At 42.3% G+C, this 17,624-nt stretch overlaps 1 protein-coding gene across 1 annotated transcript in view; it reads right to left on the bottom strand.

Moving 5' to 3' along the window:
* Positions 1–329: 329 nt before the first annotated feature.
* prune (prune exopolyphosphatase) overlaps positions 330–17,624 on the bottom strand; it is a 31,635-nt gene continuing 14,340 nt past the window's right edge. Inside the window, exons 4-8 of the mRNA XM_084053784.1 lie at positions 13,838–14,022; positions 12,180–12,338; positions 9,777–9,871; positions 3,741–3,899; positions 330–2,853 (exon numbers count right to left, since the gene is read on the bottom strand). Of these exons, the coding sequence (XP_083909910.1) occupies positions 2,521–2,853; positions 3,741–3,899; positions 9,777–9,871; positions 12,180–12,338; positions 13,838–14,022 (931 nt within the window). The 3' untranslated portion in view covers positions 330–2,520. The remainder of the gene's footprint in view (positions 2,854–3,740; positions 3,900–9,776; positions 9,872–12,179; positions 12,339–13,837; positions 14,023–17,624) is intronic.

Genomic DNA, 17,624 nt, shown 5'->3' on the forward strand with positions numbered 1-17,624 from the left:
CTTTGTAATGATTGTCCTGCATCAAATACAACAGTGGCTCTCAACGTGGGTGTCCCCCAGGGGTCCTTGAGGGGGTTCCAGGGGGTCCCCAGCCAAATGATTGATTGATAGTTGGGAACCAAATTGAGCCCTCACAAGTCTAACTCTGAGAGTGTACGCATGGAAGGATCCATTTGGTTTCACAAATGGAACCAAATAATGGACCCATAAAGGTTCCATTTGTACACTCTCTGCCCTATAGTAACGCATACCAGACTGTGGGGGGGGGGGGGGGGGGGGGGTTCCTCCCTTGAAAGTAAAAAGTTTAACAACCACTGAAATACAACTTCAAACTACAGCGTTCACTCGAGAGGCTGCCCCCTTGTGTTTAACCCATTAAGACCTGGAACGCGTCGGTGTCACTTTTTCATTTGAGCTAAAAAGCATTATTTTACACTTTCAAAAATTAAAGCGGGTCATGTTTGCATGTTTGGAATTGTAACAGCTGAAATCAATAATATATCAGTATTCTGATATTAACCTGCGGGCCGCATTAAGTGAAGGTTGGGGCCGCATGTGGCCCCCCGGGCCGCTAGTTTCCCCATGTATGATCTACACTTTTGAAACAAGCCCCCAAAAAAACCCAGACCTGGCAACACTGGCTAGCTCATGTTTATCTGCAGGATGCATGGGACCAAAGCGAAACATCAACCAACATGTAGGGCAACGGTTCTCAACCTTTTCTGCATCAGGGCCCACTAATTATCAATCAATGGATTGTGTGTTTGAATCAATGGGATCAAGAAATAGCATGACATTTTAAATACATATTGTGTATTTTTAAATTAAAGGTAGGGTAAGTGATATTTTTGGGTTAAAACAAAAAGTATTTAGTTAAAAGGTTAAAGCACTATATTCTGATAGTAATCATTGCTATAGAGTGTTTGTTCAGTAACTGGAGTCTCCCAGTCTCTCCAGCTCTTTAATAAACAGAAAATACATTTTCTGGTAGGTGTCAAAATCTCAGCCAATCAGGAGAAAGTACTCATTTTTAAGCTTCATTTGCATAGTGTTCCAGTTCCAATTTTGCCTACTCATTTCTTAGTGTCATCACTTCCAATTTCACTTGTTTAATCTATATCCTGATTGAGTTCTCTATCCTGATTGGATAAAATTGGAAATGAAACTGAAACGAAAATGCATTTTCTGTTTATTAAAGAGCTGGAGAGACAAGGAGACCCCTGTTACTGAACAAACACTCTATAGCAATGAGTACTATCAGAATATAGAGCTATTTAACGCTTATTTTAACCAAAGAAAATCACTTACCCAACCTTTAATGTTATATTATCATTAAAATCTTAAGTGTTTTGCCAATTATTTGGGGGCCCACTTGCAATATCATCACTGCCCACCAGAGGGCCCTGGGCTCACAGCTTGAGAATCACTGATGTACAGTAGGGTCTGCTTATTATTATTAAACAATATCTGCTGATGTCATATAAATCCTACGTAGTTACATAAAGACACACTTTAAGAGCTACAATCCGGAACTTATTTTAATGAATAAATCATTATTCTTAACCAATCTGTATGGAACAATACAATATAACACAGAACATCTGCAGTTGGTAGGAGGTGGTCTCCTTATCGGTTGACAATTGTCAATAAAGTTATTTGAAGCAACCGGCGCACTGGATTGGACACTAGATGGACCGCCATCTTTGTTGAAGTTTGGACATTGTTGCAGCCACCTCCGTCAGTAGGCAGAGGACGTTAAACTTACACATTGTAGCTTTAATATAGTGAGGTATAGCTGGCACACGAACCTCCAAACCAAATAACCTCTCTCTCTCTGTGTGTGTGTGTGTGTGTGTGTGTGTGTGTGTGTGTGTGTGTGTGTGTGTGTGTGTGTGTGTGTGTGTCAGTGGTGGAAAGTAACTAAGTATATTTACTCACGCACTGTACTTAAGTATAGTTTTGAGGAACTTCTACTTTAACTGAGTATGTCCATTTTTCAATACTTTTCCTCCACTTCAACTTAGAGGCAAGTACGGTATTGAACGTTTTTCTTCACTACAATTATTTGAAAACTTTAGGGCCAAGTCACTTCATAGATTAAGATTACTACAAAATTTACATAAACCACTTAATCCCTATATTTAATATATTTAATCTACTCAAACAAAGCCTTCGCGCGCGCATGGGTCGCGCACATGGGGGCCCGAAAACTGTCCGTTGCCTAGGTCGCATTTTAACATTAACACGGCCCTGCGCGTGTGTGTGTGTGTGCGTGTGTGTGTGTGCATGTGTGTGCGTGTGTGTGTGTGTGTGTGTGTGTGTGTGTGTGTGTGTGTGTGTGTGCGTGCGCGTGCGTACGCGCGTGTGCGTGCGTGTGTAAATAACAGCATCATTTATCTCTCCAGCTTAAAAATTGTTTATAAAAGTCTCTAACAGTCTTAACAATTCTACTGATTGTAAAACGGTATGAATCAGTGGTGCTGGTGGCGCCGGGGACCGTCCGGACGACGACGTTACGGATCAGCGCGAGGAGTCGGCCATCTTGCTGAACCTCTCCTGCAGGGCGGAGGCGTTCATGGCAAGCGGCAGGCCGCCGTCCAACGGGCAGCCTTCCACCAGACTGTTCATGGGCGTGGGCGGGAACTGATCCGTGTCCTCCTCCTCTTCCTGGTCTCCCTGGCGACGGGCTCCGCCCCCCGTCTCCCGCCCCCTGAGGAAGTCCTTGACGATGGGGAGGAGCTTCTTGCGCGAGGCCAGCGCGTTGCCCTGGTGATAGGCCAGGACGTGGGGATAGGGACAGCTCATTGGACGCAGGCCGAGGCTGGGCCGGCCGTCCTCCAGAGCCTGGCTGACCTGAGATCAGCACAGAGATCATATTAACCCATTAAGACCTGAGGCGATTCTTTAAAAAAAAAATCAAAAATCCTAACAGTTTTTTGAAAAAAAATATAAAAAATATTTTTTCACGATTTTTCAAAAATAGCAGATCTACAAGCTCATAGCGCGGCACTCGGTGCCGCGCTATTAGCTTGTATATCTGCTATTTTTGAATAGCCAAAGACATCTAAAGTGACACAGAAGCGTTCCAGGTATCAATGGGTTAAAAGGTAGTGTAAGTAGGCCTGTTGCAATTATTACATAATCACCTAATCGCAATTATTGAGATAATCGCTATTAATTTTGCATAATCGTCATAATCGTTTCCATGTTGAAAAATGTTCACACAATTTCAAATATTAAAAAAAAGAACAGAAATAACAGAAATAGTAGATCTACAAGCTCTTACAACAAAAAGCTTACAACAAAGCTAACAACACAAAGTTGTAAGCTTGTAGATCTACTATTTCTGTTCTATTTCTGCTATTTTTACATGTATAAAATTATTAAATATGTATATTTGTATATTTAACTCTTTGACTGCCATCGACGCGTTTTCGAGTCAATTGCTACTTGGTCCACTTGGCCGGCGACGCGTTAAGACGCGTCGAATAGCTTTGTAATTGTTTAATAAACGATCGCGCTGTTCTCTGTAACATCCGTCATCAGGTTCCCTTTCCACTCACTTTGAACTCACCCGGATGCGGAAATAGCCATTTTTAACCTATTACATTCCCAAAATAGGGATTGATTATTAATCGATTATTTTATAAAATATTGAATAATGACTATTTTTTTAATAACCGTTTGAGTTCAATTAACTGTTGCACCCCTAATGTGTAGTTTGTGTGTGCATTTCTTACCTCCTCTCTGTAGAGGCCGCTGTGGCTGTACACAGCCAGTTGTCTGAAGGGTTGCTGCTTGTTGTTGAAGGCTATGGTCATGGCTATCAGCACGTCATAGCCATGTTTCTGACAGAAGGATCTCAGGTCCTGATCCAGATCTGCTCTTTGGAGAAACTCCTGAGGGGGAGAAAAAAAAACTACGTTTGTAATCACACGTTCACACCTGGTCCTGCTGGGAGCTGCCCACGGTCCTCTTCTATCATATCGTCTCTGTCGGGTGGAAACGCCATTATGTCAAAAACTGTTACTTTTCAGGATTCAAATTCAAAAGCATCAAAAGCAGCAGATCTACAAGCTCGAAACGCGTCGCTTCGGGCCGCGTTTCGAGCTTGTAGATCTGCTGCTTTTGATGCTGTCGCGTGACACCGTAGTATGATCAAGTAGGACTTTAATTTACGGATAAAAAACAAAAAGTTAAAATAAGGAGATACAAGGTTTCTGAGCGACAGCAACAATATCTACTAGTGGACGCGGCAAGCCCTCGTTTACAACGAAGCCGAGGTTACAATAGGACACAATCCAAACCCAGTACACCACAAAGACATAAACAACACTGCCGTTAGGGTAATTGGTCTCCTCATGGCCAACCTCACAGAACGACAAGGCCTTTGCACACATTGTAACTTCAATAGAACAGGACATCACACACCCACTCAATCACCACCTTAAAGGAGTAGTTCACCCCAAAAATGACTTATTTTCTATCAATTGCACACCCCATGAAGCCTTGAATTCACGGATTTGTTTTAGTTTTTTTCGCATTCCTAAGGCAATAATTTGATTACCAGCGGAAAGACGCCAATGTATCCGGTAGGAGACACAAAGTAGACTCTTTGTGTCTCCTACAGGAAATACACCCGGTCATCAAATTATTGGCTCAGGAATGCGACAAAAACGTACAAAAAAAATACATGAATTCAATGCTTCATGGGGTGTGTAATTGATAGAAAATAAGTATTTTTTTGGGTGAACTACTGCCCTACGGGTGCAGGTACATGTACAGTACACACCACTGAGGTGCAGATGGGCTCTCTTTTGGAAAGGTTGTGCCACACAATGTTGTGCCACAAAAAACAATACAGGAGAGAGACCACTGAATGATGCAAAAATAGTTTTAATGTCTTCAAACAGCTATTTTAGAACTATTTTGTTTAGGCAAATGAACAAACGATTGTCTCAAAACCTTACAGACTGCTCAGCATCGCGTTACGAGTTTGACAACTCTTCCTCAGGCAGCAATGCAGCTGCCTGAGGAAGAGTTATCCATACTCCAAACGCGTTGAGTTTGTTCATTTGCCTAAACAAAAAGGTCGTAAAATAGCCGTTTGAAGGCATTAAAACTCCCTCCTCTATCGTTTCTATCCACTAAGTCATTGGTTCTCAAAGTGGGGTCCGAGGACCCCCAGGGGTACTTGAGGGGGTTCCAGGGGGTCCCCAGCTGATGGACAGGGACCAAATGGACCCTTATGGGTCTGTAACTCTGAGAGTGTACAAATGGAACCAAATGGACCCGTTCCATTTGTACACTCTCAGAGTTAAATTAACTTTGATTTTACAATATGAATTGGGATCCCAGAGATATAAATGCCATTAAATGGGGGTCCGTAGCCCTAATGCATGTCAAACTGGGGGTCCTTGAAATTAAAATGGTTGAAATCACTGCTAGAGAGCCGTAACAATCTTCTATTATGGGGGTCCCTGGCACGAAAAAGTTTGAGAACCACTGCACTGCAAGTCATGGGTTCCCAAACTTTTCAGCCCCCCAAAATAATACGGCCATTGACTCGCGACCCCACCTAACCCTGGAGGTAATTTATGCACATAAACTTGCACGTTCAGTGCGCATTTGTAATGTATTTTAGTATGACTTTTGACTGTAGGCCTACTACTTGTACTGTTAATAATCTTGTTAACATAGAATTCAATCAATCACATGTACAGTACCCTAATGAGATGGGTAAAATGTACTATTTGTAATAATTTTGATTTTTTTTTTTTTTTTTAGTAAATTATTTTTTATGACCCAAAATCATTTCGGGGTCGCGGGACACTGATGGTGGGGTCGCGACCCCAACTCTGGGAACCCCTGCACTAAGTTGCACAATAATGTCACTGTCTGCACTATAAAACACTTGAATCTTTAACATGACAATTTGTTGTATGACCTTAATTACTAGTTGATGATCCTCTGTGATTAGGAGAAATGCCCATCAGTGTTTTCATGACGTTGTTTAAAATGTTCTAATTATAAAGTGAACAGAAAGCCAGCAGAACCAGTCTGTTTTCGTTTTTTTCTTTCATGTTCCATTAGTGGAACATTCCATGGGTGTGACACCAAGTCAAACGTGAGTCTTTTTGTGTCCGCGTGACGTAGAGCTCTGATAGGACAGCTGGGTGTGACATGACTGGCACAGTACTCACAATGCTGACTCATCATCACGGTTAAACCTATTCTGGGGGATGTGATAATATAGGCCAATGGTGGAAAAAGTACTCACATCTTTTACTTAAGTAAAAGTGTCAATACTGCAATATAAAAATACTCTGTTACAAGTAAAAGTCCGGAATTAAAAATGTACTTGAGTAAAGAAGTACAAAAGTATTGACATCAAAACGTACTTAAAAGTACCAAAAGTTGAAAGTACTCATTATGCAGAATGTCCCATTTCAAGTTTTCAAATGTATAAAAATCTCGCGGTGCGACGCATTGTGAGCTTGTAGATCGGCTATTTTCAAATGGCCCAAATGTATATAGAACATCAACGAATCAACGTTGGTGTCCTTGACGTGAACATATTTGAGAACTACTTTGCTATAACTCCATGTCGTTACGTCAACACAAAGACGTTGGTTCCCATGGCAACTTCAGGTAGTAGTTAGATGTTGGTGGCCATGGTAACTGGTCATTTTCTTATTCATTTTGGACAATAAACCCAAGCGTACAGATAGTCGTGCTGTTTAACCACTTAACCACTTAAAACCCCAGCATCCGAAAGCTTTCGAAGAAAATAGCAGATCGACAAGCTCAGTGAGCTTGTCGATCTGCTATGTTCCCCACAATAACAGAGAGGACACTAGTATAGAGCCCTGAGGGACTCCGGTCAACCATATAGAGTGGTTCTCAAACCTTTTCATGTCAAGGACCCCCTAAATTAACACTTATTAGCCCACGGACCCCCATTTGAAAAGATATGCCAGGGACCCCCATAAGAGAAGATTTCTACGGCTCTAGCAGTGGTTCTCAACCATTTTAATTTCAAGGACCCCCCAGTTTGACACGCATTATTAGGCTACGGACCCCCATTTAATGGCATTTCTATCGCTGGGACACCAATTTATATTGTAAAATCAATGTTAATGTAACTCTAAGAGTGTACAAATGGAACCAAATGGACCCGTTAGGGTCCATTTGGTTCCATTTGTACACTCTTAAGAGTTACAGACCCATAAGGGTCCATTTGGTTCCATTTGTACACTCTTAGAGTTACAGACCCATAAGGGTCCATTTGGTTCCATTCGTACACTCTCGGAGCTACAGTACAGACCCATAAGGGTCCATTTGGTTCCATTTGTACACTCTCAGAGTTACAGACCCATAAGGGTCCATTTGGTTCCATTTGTACACTCTTAGAGTTACAGACCCATAAGGGTCCATTTGGTTCCATTTGTACACTCTCGGAGCTACAGTACAGACCCATAAGGGTCCATTTGGTTCCATTTGTACACTCTCAGAGTTACAGACCCATAAGGGTCCATTTGGTTCCATTTGTACACTCTCAGAGTTACAGACCCATAAGGGTATATTTGGTTCCCTTTGTACACTCTCAGAGTTACAGAGCCATAAGGGTCCATTTGGTTCCATTTGTACACTCTCGGAGCTACAGACCCATAAGGGTCCATTTGGCTCCTAACCATCTATCATTTAGCTGGGGACCCCCTGGAACTCCCTCAAGGACCCCTGGGGGTCCCCGGACCCCACTTTGAGAACCAATGCTCTACACTTAGTGAAACGGACCTGAGCTGGCTCTGCTCTTAGTTTCTTTCTACACCAAATCTCTTCGCCAAAAATAAGACGATCTAGAAGAGCTTGCAGATCGGCCATTTCTGGCAAATGTTCCCCCCAGAATAGAGGCAGTGCTGAGGTTAACATTAAGTGACGTCTGGCTAAGGCCCGAGGCACTTTGCTGCATGTCATCATCCTCTCTCTCTCTCTCTCTCTCTCTATCTCTCTCTCTCTCTCTCTCTCGCTCCACTGCCTTTCCTGTCACTCTCTCACTGTTATCTGCCGGAAATAGATCTTTAAAAAAAAAGGAATGTATTGATGTCTGTAACCATGGAAACTAGGTGTGTGCATCTCACCCTCCGAGACCGATTCAAGACTGCGCGCGCGCGCACGCACGCACGCACGCACGCACGCACGCACGCGCACGCGCACGCACACGCACACGCACACGCACACACACACACACACACACACACACACACACACACACACACACACACACACAGTGTATTATGTGCATACACATATAAAAATATATATACACACATACTGTGCCGTGCGCACATACACAGATTGATAATATTTAGAAGTAGGAGCCATGCACACAGCACCTTCAAGCACCTCAAAGTGCACTATATTTTTCTATTTTTCTTACTATTGTTGCCATTCTTTATGATGTATTTGTTCTTGTTCTTATTGCTGCTACAATGTCATGGAACAAAACCAAATCTGAGTTTACAACAATATAAGATGGAAAATTAGTTAACATAGCGTCACAATCATTTTAACCACTTCATCCATTTATACGTATGTTGGCTATTCAAAAATAGCAGATCTACAAGCTCACAGCGCGTCACTTTGTGCCGTGCTGAGAACTTGCATATCTGCGATTTTGGGCATTACATTACAAGGCTGAATATCTCAAAGCATTTCAAGTATTTAAAATCGATTTCCAAATTCTTCCAAACTTACTGAGTGGCCTATAATGAAATGCCCAAAATAGGGACACCAGGTTGAAAGAGAAGTCTTTCTGTGGGTTTTATAAACATTTGATGTCAACAAACAATGAAAAGTATTAACAAGAACTTGTGACTAAACTGGATCCACTGGAACACATTCTTTTTTTCCATTTCCTGCCAAGTAACAGTTTTGCACATACTGTACAAGGTTTCCACCCACAGCGACGACATACAATAAATATATATAGTATACTGGCGCAGCGCGCAGGTCCTGGACCTGGTGAGACGAAGGAGGAGCCCGGCCAGGAGACAACCCACAGAGCCTAGTCCCTCCACGTGCTAGAGCCTCCCCGAGTCCCGGCAGAGTAGTTCCGGAGAAGCGGACTGCCCTGACTTGCCCTATAGCAGTGGTTCTCAAACTTTTTCATGGCAAGGACCCCCAAATTCACACTTATTACCCCGCGGACCCCCATTTGAAAATGTAAGCCAGGGAACCCAATAAAAGTTTTTTACGGCTCTCTAGCAGTGATTCTCAACCATTTTAATTTCAAGGACCCCCAGTTTGACATGCATTAGGCTACGGACCCCCATTTAATGGCATTTATACCTCTGGGACCCCAATTCATATTGTAAAATCAATGTTAATTTAACTCTGAGAGTGTACAAATGGAACCAAATGGACCCGTCAGGGTCCATTTGGTTCCATTTGTACACTCTCAGAGTTACAGACCCATAAGGGTCCATTTGGTTCTTGTCCATCATTTAACTGGGTACCCCCTGGAACCCCCTCAAGTACCCCTGGGGGTCCCCGGACCCCACTTTGAGAACCAATGCCCTATAGGACTGACCGTGGGTGCTACAGGGACGTAAGTCGGGGCTTGATCAACCCTGGCTGGGTCACCTGGGCGAGGGTGTATGTTGTATGTTGCGAGACCCGAAACACCCGATGACCCCAGGCTACAACACTGACGATACGTCCCAGTTGCATCCATGTGATGTTTTTCTTTATTTATTAGTGTATGAAGTTCTTACCTCCAGGGTCATGTATATAACTGAAACGGCCAGGTTCAAGTCTCCTTCTGCCACTGCCTTCATGTCCTTCAGTAGCATCTGCCGTGTGCTCAAACCTGTGACACACACAGCACAGTACATGACACCACACGCTGGGCTGGTTCACCACTATAGAGAATGTTATGTTGTTCTTATATGTTGTGGTGTTTGTGTGTGGCATATCTTATATGTCCATAACCACTTGAATCCTATATAATAATAACAAGGAAACCAGGAGACCTGGTTCTGCCAGACCCCTAGTGGTTGAAATCTGAATGGCCGGACTTCGCATGACGTGTGTGCAGAGGAAAAGAGGGACAAAAAGAGGAAAAGAGGGACAGACCGACAAAGCCTCATGTAGGCCGACCCCCTGGGTCTGGCAATAATAATACATTTGATTTATAACACACTTAACATTTTTGCAAACCTCAACGTGCTACAAGGTTTAGAAACACGGCATAGAGCGCCCACTTTGTACACTCTCAGAGTTACAGACCCATAAGGGTCCATTTGGTTCCTAACTATCCATCATTTAGCTGGGGAACCCCTGGAACTCCCTCAAGGACCCCTGGGGGTCCCCGGACCCCACTTTGAGAACCATGACTCTATACCACCATGAGAACTTAAATATTCATCATTAAAGTCATTAAAATCGAACAAAAAACAGTCAGTATAATGTTGCTAATCACAATCACGTCTTGTGGAAGGAATTCACCAATAATGGCACCAAGGACAGTAAGCCAAGTCATTATGAGTTCTCACTGAGCGGAGCAAATTGGTAAACAGCCCACAAATAAACAACAACTTGTCACCCGAGGGGAAGGCAATTAGATTTCCTATCAAAGCGGCAGAAACAGCGAGGACTTCCCACCACGCTCCATGTGACAGATAATGGTCTCAGCAGGACGACTTATTTACTGTCTCACAAGATTGTTAAGCCATCAAAACCGGGAACGCATGATCTGTGTAACCACTTTAACCATTATTTTTATACTTTGGCTATTTTAGAAAAATCATGAACATTTTGTGCACATCTTTACATATACAGTATATATATATGATTTGTAACTCAAATCTTTGCTTCTGGGGGTCCCTGGAACTAAATATTTTGAGATGGGGGTACGCGGCCAAATACATATAATTGTGGGGGTCCTTGACATGAAAATGTTTTGAGAACCACTGATATTACAGTGACATACGTTTTTCAGAAAACTGTTAGGAAGATTTGAGTTAAAAATGTTCGCTTAAAAAAAGATTGGCACACATTTTCACGATTTAAAAAAAAAAATGCAGATCTACAAGCTTGAGGCAGATATACAATAGCTTGTATATCTGCTATTTTTTGAATAGCCAAAGAGATCTAAAAGTGACACGGATGCGTTCCCGGTCTCAATGAGTTAAACACAGCAAGCCATTTCCTGGGGGGAATTGATGAAATAACGCCTTGTGGACTCTGAAGCACCATCTGCCCTGACAAGGAGGAGACGTTTGAGAACTCACTTAATGTACAATAGATATTGTTGTGTTCTGATATTATTTCTCCTATTATTATGATTATAAACATACAGCAACAACTGCAAGTTGTGGGTACTGTATAAATGAGAAAACAATAGCCAGCACTCCCAAGTCCTTCTGGTACTTTTTAATTCATAAATAAGGCACGGGGATACAGAGACGCGTTTCAGTGTCAAGCCTTCCTCAGCATGTACTGCATCTACATACAGTATATACACATAGAGGAAGGCTTGACGCTGAAACGTGTATGCCCACGCCTTATTTATGAATTAACCCTTTAAGACCTGAGGCCGATTCTACAAATGTCTTCTAAACCCCAACAGTTTTCTGAAAAACCTATGTTTCTATATCAGTGGTGCTGAAACTTTTTCATGTCAAGGACCCCCAAAATGATATGCGTTTGGCCGCCGACCCCCCCCATCTCAAAATATGTTGTTCCAGGGACCCCCCAGAAGCAAATATTCGAGTTAAAAATGTTCGCTTTAAAATAATATAAATATATTAATTTGCACACATTTTCTCGATTTTTCAAAAATAGCAGATCTACAAGCTCGTAGTGCGGCACTCGGTGCCGCCCTACGAGCTTGTATATCTGCTATTTTTGAATAGCCAAAGTGTAAAATAATGCTTTTTAGCTCAAATCAAAAAGTGACAAAGATGCGTTCCAGCTCTTAATGGGTTATAAAGTACCAGAGTGCTGGCTAGTCTTTGTTTTATACATTTATACAGTCGTCTTAAGCCGTGCACCCGGCAAAACTGTTATTAGAATGGACTGAGTGTGCTGGTTTTTGTTTCAATTTCTCATGTGACCCGCCATGGAATGTTCGGCCCCAATACAGGAACGCTAGGGTCCATGTGGTTAATCAATACCTGAGACGTCAAACTTGGCATTCTGGAGGGACTGGAAGAGAGCGCCTCTCGGTGGCAGGCTGGGGAAGCGCGCCTCCAGCAGGGCAGCAATCTGACTGTCTTTGGGAGTCACCTTCCCTGCTTCTGGAGCCATGTTGACACAGTCTAACACTATGGTACCTGACACACAGACAGACAGGCAGGCAGACAGACAGACAGACAGACAGACAGACAGGGGAAGGAATACAAATGTCAGAACTAGTGCCATGATTCTTGTATATTCATGGCATATTTGCACGACCACTGTTCCTCCCATCTTTACCATATTTGGAGTCAGCTGAAAGCTGTTATCAAAGTGAACCATCAAATTTAATTTAATTTAATTTGCCAAAACATTCTTTTGTTTATACGTTTCAGTGTTCCTTCTGTAGGAGTTATGCACATTTTGATCTATGGATTTCCATGACGTTTGAAGGACTTTTCCATGATCAAACATTGCATTGCAGTGAGGGCTGAATTGAAGAGATTCACTGCCAGGTACTATGCACCTGTTTTTTTTTAAGCTGTTTTCAAGTAGTCACAGAATATTTATCTCCAGTATGATCGATCCCCTGATGGTTGCTAATCACAAAGGGTTTCACTGGGCTTCCGTGAAAAATAAAAAAAATGTCATCGCGACCTTCCGTTCGCTTTTAAACGCCTTTGAAAATAGCATGTCTCGGACAAAAATACATACAATACAAAAAAAGTACACAGGAGCCGAGATACAGGATTTTTAAGTAATAAGTTAACCAAGAAGTGAATGGAGCAGCAAACCTTCAATCACAATATCTTGGGTTCTGTGTGAGAAAAACGTAGATCTACGTGATTTGCAGGGAATGTGTTAATGCAATATATAAGTGCATTATCTCAGATATGATCGCATTCTCTGCTAAATATAGCACCCCTCAACACATCTGTACTACAGATGTGTGAAAGAGCATTACAATTCAGAATGTCTGATGTTCAGGTGGTTTATGGCACATTTGACATAAAACGATTGTGACTTGCTGCTTCCTTGCATGACTGAAGCGGAACGGTCATTGCAAATAGTACATTTGCTACTTTCAGAGACTTTACAATAACTCCACACCACAGACATTGTCTCCTGTGTAGGTATCTGTAGAGACCAGTAGATACCAGTACACTAGTCTTACCATACAGTAGTAATGCTAGCAGTTGGTCTATAGAGACCAATATAGTCTTACCATAGTATTAACACTAACTGCTAGTCTATAGTAGAGACCGGTAGAGACCACTAGATACCAGTAAAGTCTTACCATAAAGTACTAAAGCTAGCTGCTAGTCTATAGTAGAGACCAGTAGAGACCATTAGAGACCAGTAAAGTCTTACCATAAAGTAGTAAAGCTAGCTGCTAGTCTATAGTAGAGACCAGTAGAGACCATTAGAGACCAGTAAAGTCTTACCATAAAGTAGTAAAGCTAGCTGCTAGTCTATAGTAGAGACCAGTAGAGACCAGTAAAGTCTTACCATAAAGTACTAAAGCTAGCTGCTAGTCTATAGTAGAGACCAGTAGAGACCATTAGAGACCAGTAAAGTCTTACCATAAAGTACTAAAGCTAGCTGCTAGTCTATAGTAGAGACCAGTAGAGACCATTAGAGACCAGTAAAGTCTTACCATACAGTAGTAAAGCTAGCTGTTGGTCCAGGATGTCCGCAGCCTTCTGGACGATGCGCTCCGTTACCAAGGTGGCGCAGGAGCCCACCGTCTCCACGGTAACTGGGCAGGAGGGGGAGGGGTCTCTCTCCAAAAAGTGGTGGTCGATGACCTCTACTACTGCCCCCTCAAGGTCACTATCAGAACTACACACAGACAAACAAACAAACAAACAAACGGTCACAATTACATACGAATACATTAACAGAGCTGGTTCACAGTTCACACTATGACCAGCAGAGGGAGAACAGTAGAACAGTGGCTCTCACACTTTTTCATGTCAGGTCAATTTAAGTTAATCTTTATTTACATAGCAGCACATTTAAAAATAACAGCAGTTTACATAAAGTGCTTTCCAATCGAGGATGAGCAGCAACAACATGATAGTCTGTCATGTCAAGGACCCTCAAATAGTCTTTTTTTAACCCATTAAGACCTGAGGCCGATTCTACAAAGGTCTTCTAAATCCTAACAGTTTTCTGAAAAAACGTATGTTTCTATATCAGTGGTTCTCAAACCTTTTCATGTCAAGGACCCCCAAGATTATATGTATTTGGCCGCTGACCCCCATCTCAAAATATTTTGTTCCAGGGACCCCCAGAATCAAAGATTTTAGTTAAAAATGTTGCTTTAAAACAATATTGAAAGATTTGCACACATTTTCATGATTTTTCAAAAATAGCCAAAGTGTAAAATAATGCTTTTTAGCTCAAAACAAAAAGTGACACAGATGCGTTCCAGGTCTTAATGGGTTAAATAGCCTATCATACAAGCTTACAACATTGCGACACGTTGTGAGCTTGTAGATCAGCTATTTTCAAATACTGTAGCCGATGTTAGTGGTAAAACTGATTTGATGCTATATTATTAAACACATTTTGCTGGGACCCCATCAAGGACCCCCGGGGGTCCCCAGACCCCACTTTGAGAACCACTGGAATAGAAGCTCTGACTAAAGAGAGTAGTCTCTAACGCCAGACTATCTCCTTAACCCTGCAAGGCCCAGTGTGATCGCACGATCACATGTATGTTTTATAAAGAAATGAGTTCAAATCATTTTTCTTTTCTGTTATTTTTTATTTTTTTCACATCTAAATCCTCATTGGGTCCTATTGTTTAGTCTTACAATGCCATTGGCCAGGATATTTGCATATAAATACCCCCCACAGAGCCAGGAATCATCACAACTTGAAAAGAATCTGGGCCTTGCAGGGTTAAACACAATCTTTGTTACGGAGAGACTGTATAACAGTTGAGAACAGAAAAACTATCAGCCAATCGCGACAGAGCTTTCACCAAAATGCGTTTTAAAATATCTTTAAAATACATGTTTGAATTACTGTTGACGTGACCGACTGCACGGGCCAAACGGAAGTGACCCTCGACAGAACATCATGTTAGACGGAAGGCATTTGAAACGTGTGGGAGGAGCCAACATGTCTGTGTCGAGAGAATGAACAACAGCTGTGTTGTATTTCTGTGTGTGCCGTCTGTCTACTGTAGGCTACAGCAGTGGTTCTCAAGCTGTGGGTCAGGACCCCTACATGATTTTGTGTGGGGGGTGTCACCAGATGACGGTGAAGTGACAATTTAAGGACTTTTTTTTATACCTAAAAAAAAAAGTAGGAAAAAAAAGGAAAGGAAAATACCATTACTTTTTTTTTTTTTTTTATCCCACGATTTTGTAACCCTTATTTTTCACCCGGTGCCAATTTTCTAAGTGATCCTGGGCGCTACACTCCCCTCACCAGCCTAGGGAGGCCAGGGCCGAGCTCATGCCTCCTTCAATGCATGAGAGCCAACTGACCTTCTTGTCACCTGACAGGGGGGAGTTTCCCTGGTAGGACGTAGCGCGTGGAAGGAACACGTCATTCCAACCAGTTCCCTTCCCCTCCATCAGGCGCCCCGGCTGTCATGGGGGAGGCGTTATAGCGACCAGGATTACTACATGTTTTTGTGACGGTATTAACTACCCTGAGAGATATCCATGAGAAAATACCATTACTGCATCAAAAGTAATAAACAAACTGGTCAAACATTGGCCAAATTGTCAAACAATATTAGAAATTGGCAATTAGAAATTTTGAAAATAGCCGATCTACAAGCTCACAACGCCTCGCAATGCGAGGCGTTGTGAGCTTGTAGATCTGCTGTTTTCACAAAATGTATCTGTGGCACAGAGTAAAACAGAAAATGTAATGCCTCAACTCCTACAATTCCAAGTGATTATCAGTTCAAATATGATTATTTTGGGCCTGGTCACGGCCTGAAAAGGTTGAGAACCACAGCTGTACGGGAAGGAATCCATTTTTTAAGGAAGGCACGTCGACGTCATTTTCTCTACCCTGCAATTCCAGCCGGCAGATACGTAGCACTGGGTGGCAGACAGACTCACACCGGAAGTTCTGTGAATAACATTGGAGTCTATGAGAGCCGGCTGGACAGCTTATGAACAAACACTATGTCTAAACCAGGGGTCTAGGGACCCCTAGGGGGTCCTCAGAGCTACTATAGGGGGTCCGCCGAATCTTTGTGTGATAGGATTTAGTTTTTTTTACATTAACCACTTGAACCCTAGAATTCCTTTTCTGAGGGGAACATTAGCCGAAAATAGCCGATCGACAAGCTCTCAACGCCTCGCGCTGCGAGGCGTTGAGAGCTTGTAGATCGGCTATTTTTGGCAAAGAGGCTATAGGTGGAAAGGGAAAAAATAGCAGACCAAGTAAAAAAAAACCTTTAATCTGAAACACAATTTTATACAATATAGAGCCCCTGCTTCATCTCTCTCTCAGCTAGGGGGTCCTTGGCCTGAAAACGTTGAGGACCCCTGGTCTAAACGATTGAGACCTTTATAAAATACTCGGCTCAGGAAAATAAAAGAAGAAGACATCACACATTGTTTTCTGCTGTACACTGTATAATGTTATAGAAGCATCTAAAGAGCACAAAGTACGTTTCTGAACGCGTAGCGCAAGACTGTCCACCATTTCCTGTCTGGCAACCAAATCTCGCAATACCTCCGACACAGAAACAGTACCTGCCGCCGTTCAGATGCCTCAATAAAATGATGTACTGTCTGTGCACATGGAAAAGCAAGTGATTAGAAAACAATCTGTGATATGTGTCTTCTTTTATATTCCTGAACCGATTATATGACAACGGTCGCAATCGTTTAGAAATAAGTGTTTGTTCATGAGCTGGTCCAGCCGGCTCCATCCACGGCAATGTATTTCATCCAACTTCCGGTGCGAGGTTTTGCCACTCATGAGCGTCATGGCGCATTCCCGGCGTCCAGTAATGAAGTATATTGGGTTAACCCATTGAGACCTGAAGCCGATTCTACATGTCTCCTAAATCTCAACAAGTATTCTGAAAAACGTGTGTTTCTATATCAGTGGCGCTCAATCTTTTTCATGTCAAGGACCCCCAAAATGATATGTTTTTGGCCGCGGACCCCCATCAAAATATTTTGTTCCAGGGACCCCTCAGAAGCAAAGATTTGAGTTAAAAATGTTTGCTTTAAAAATATATATATTCAGAAGATTTGCACACATTTTCACGATTTTAAAAAAATAGCAGATCTGCAAGCTCGATATGAGCTTGTATATCTGCTATTTTTGAATAGCCCAAAGTGTAAAATCTAAAAATGACACAGTTCCAGGTCTTAATGGGTTAAGTGATTAATATGGCTGCATCATCACCCATCACTGCATACACCGATCTACAATCACAGATCTACAAGCTCACA

This window comes from Gymnoscopelus microlampas (genome assembly GCF_963454915.1).
Source record: "Gymnoscopelus microlampas genome assembly, chromosome: 3".
Classification (NCBI taxonomy): Eukaryota; Metazoa; Chordata; class Actinopteri; order Myctophiformes; family Myctophidae; genus Gymnoscopelus; species Gymnoscopelus microlampas.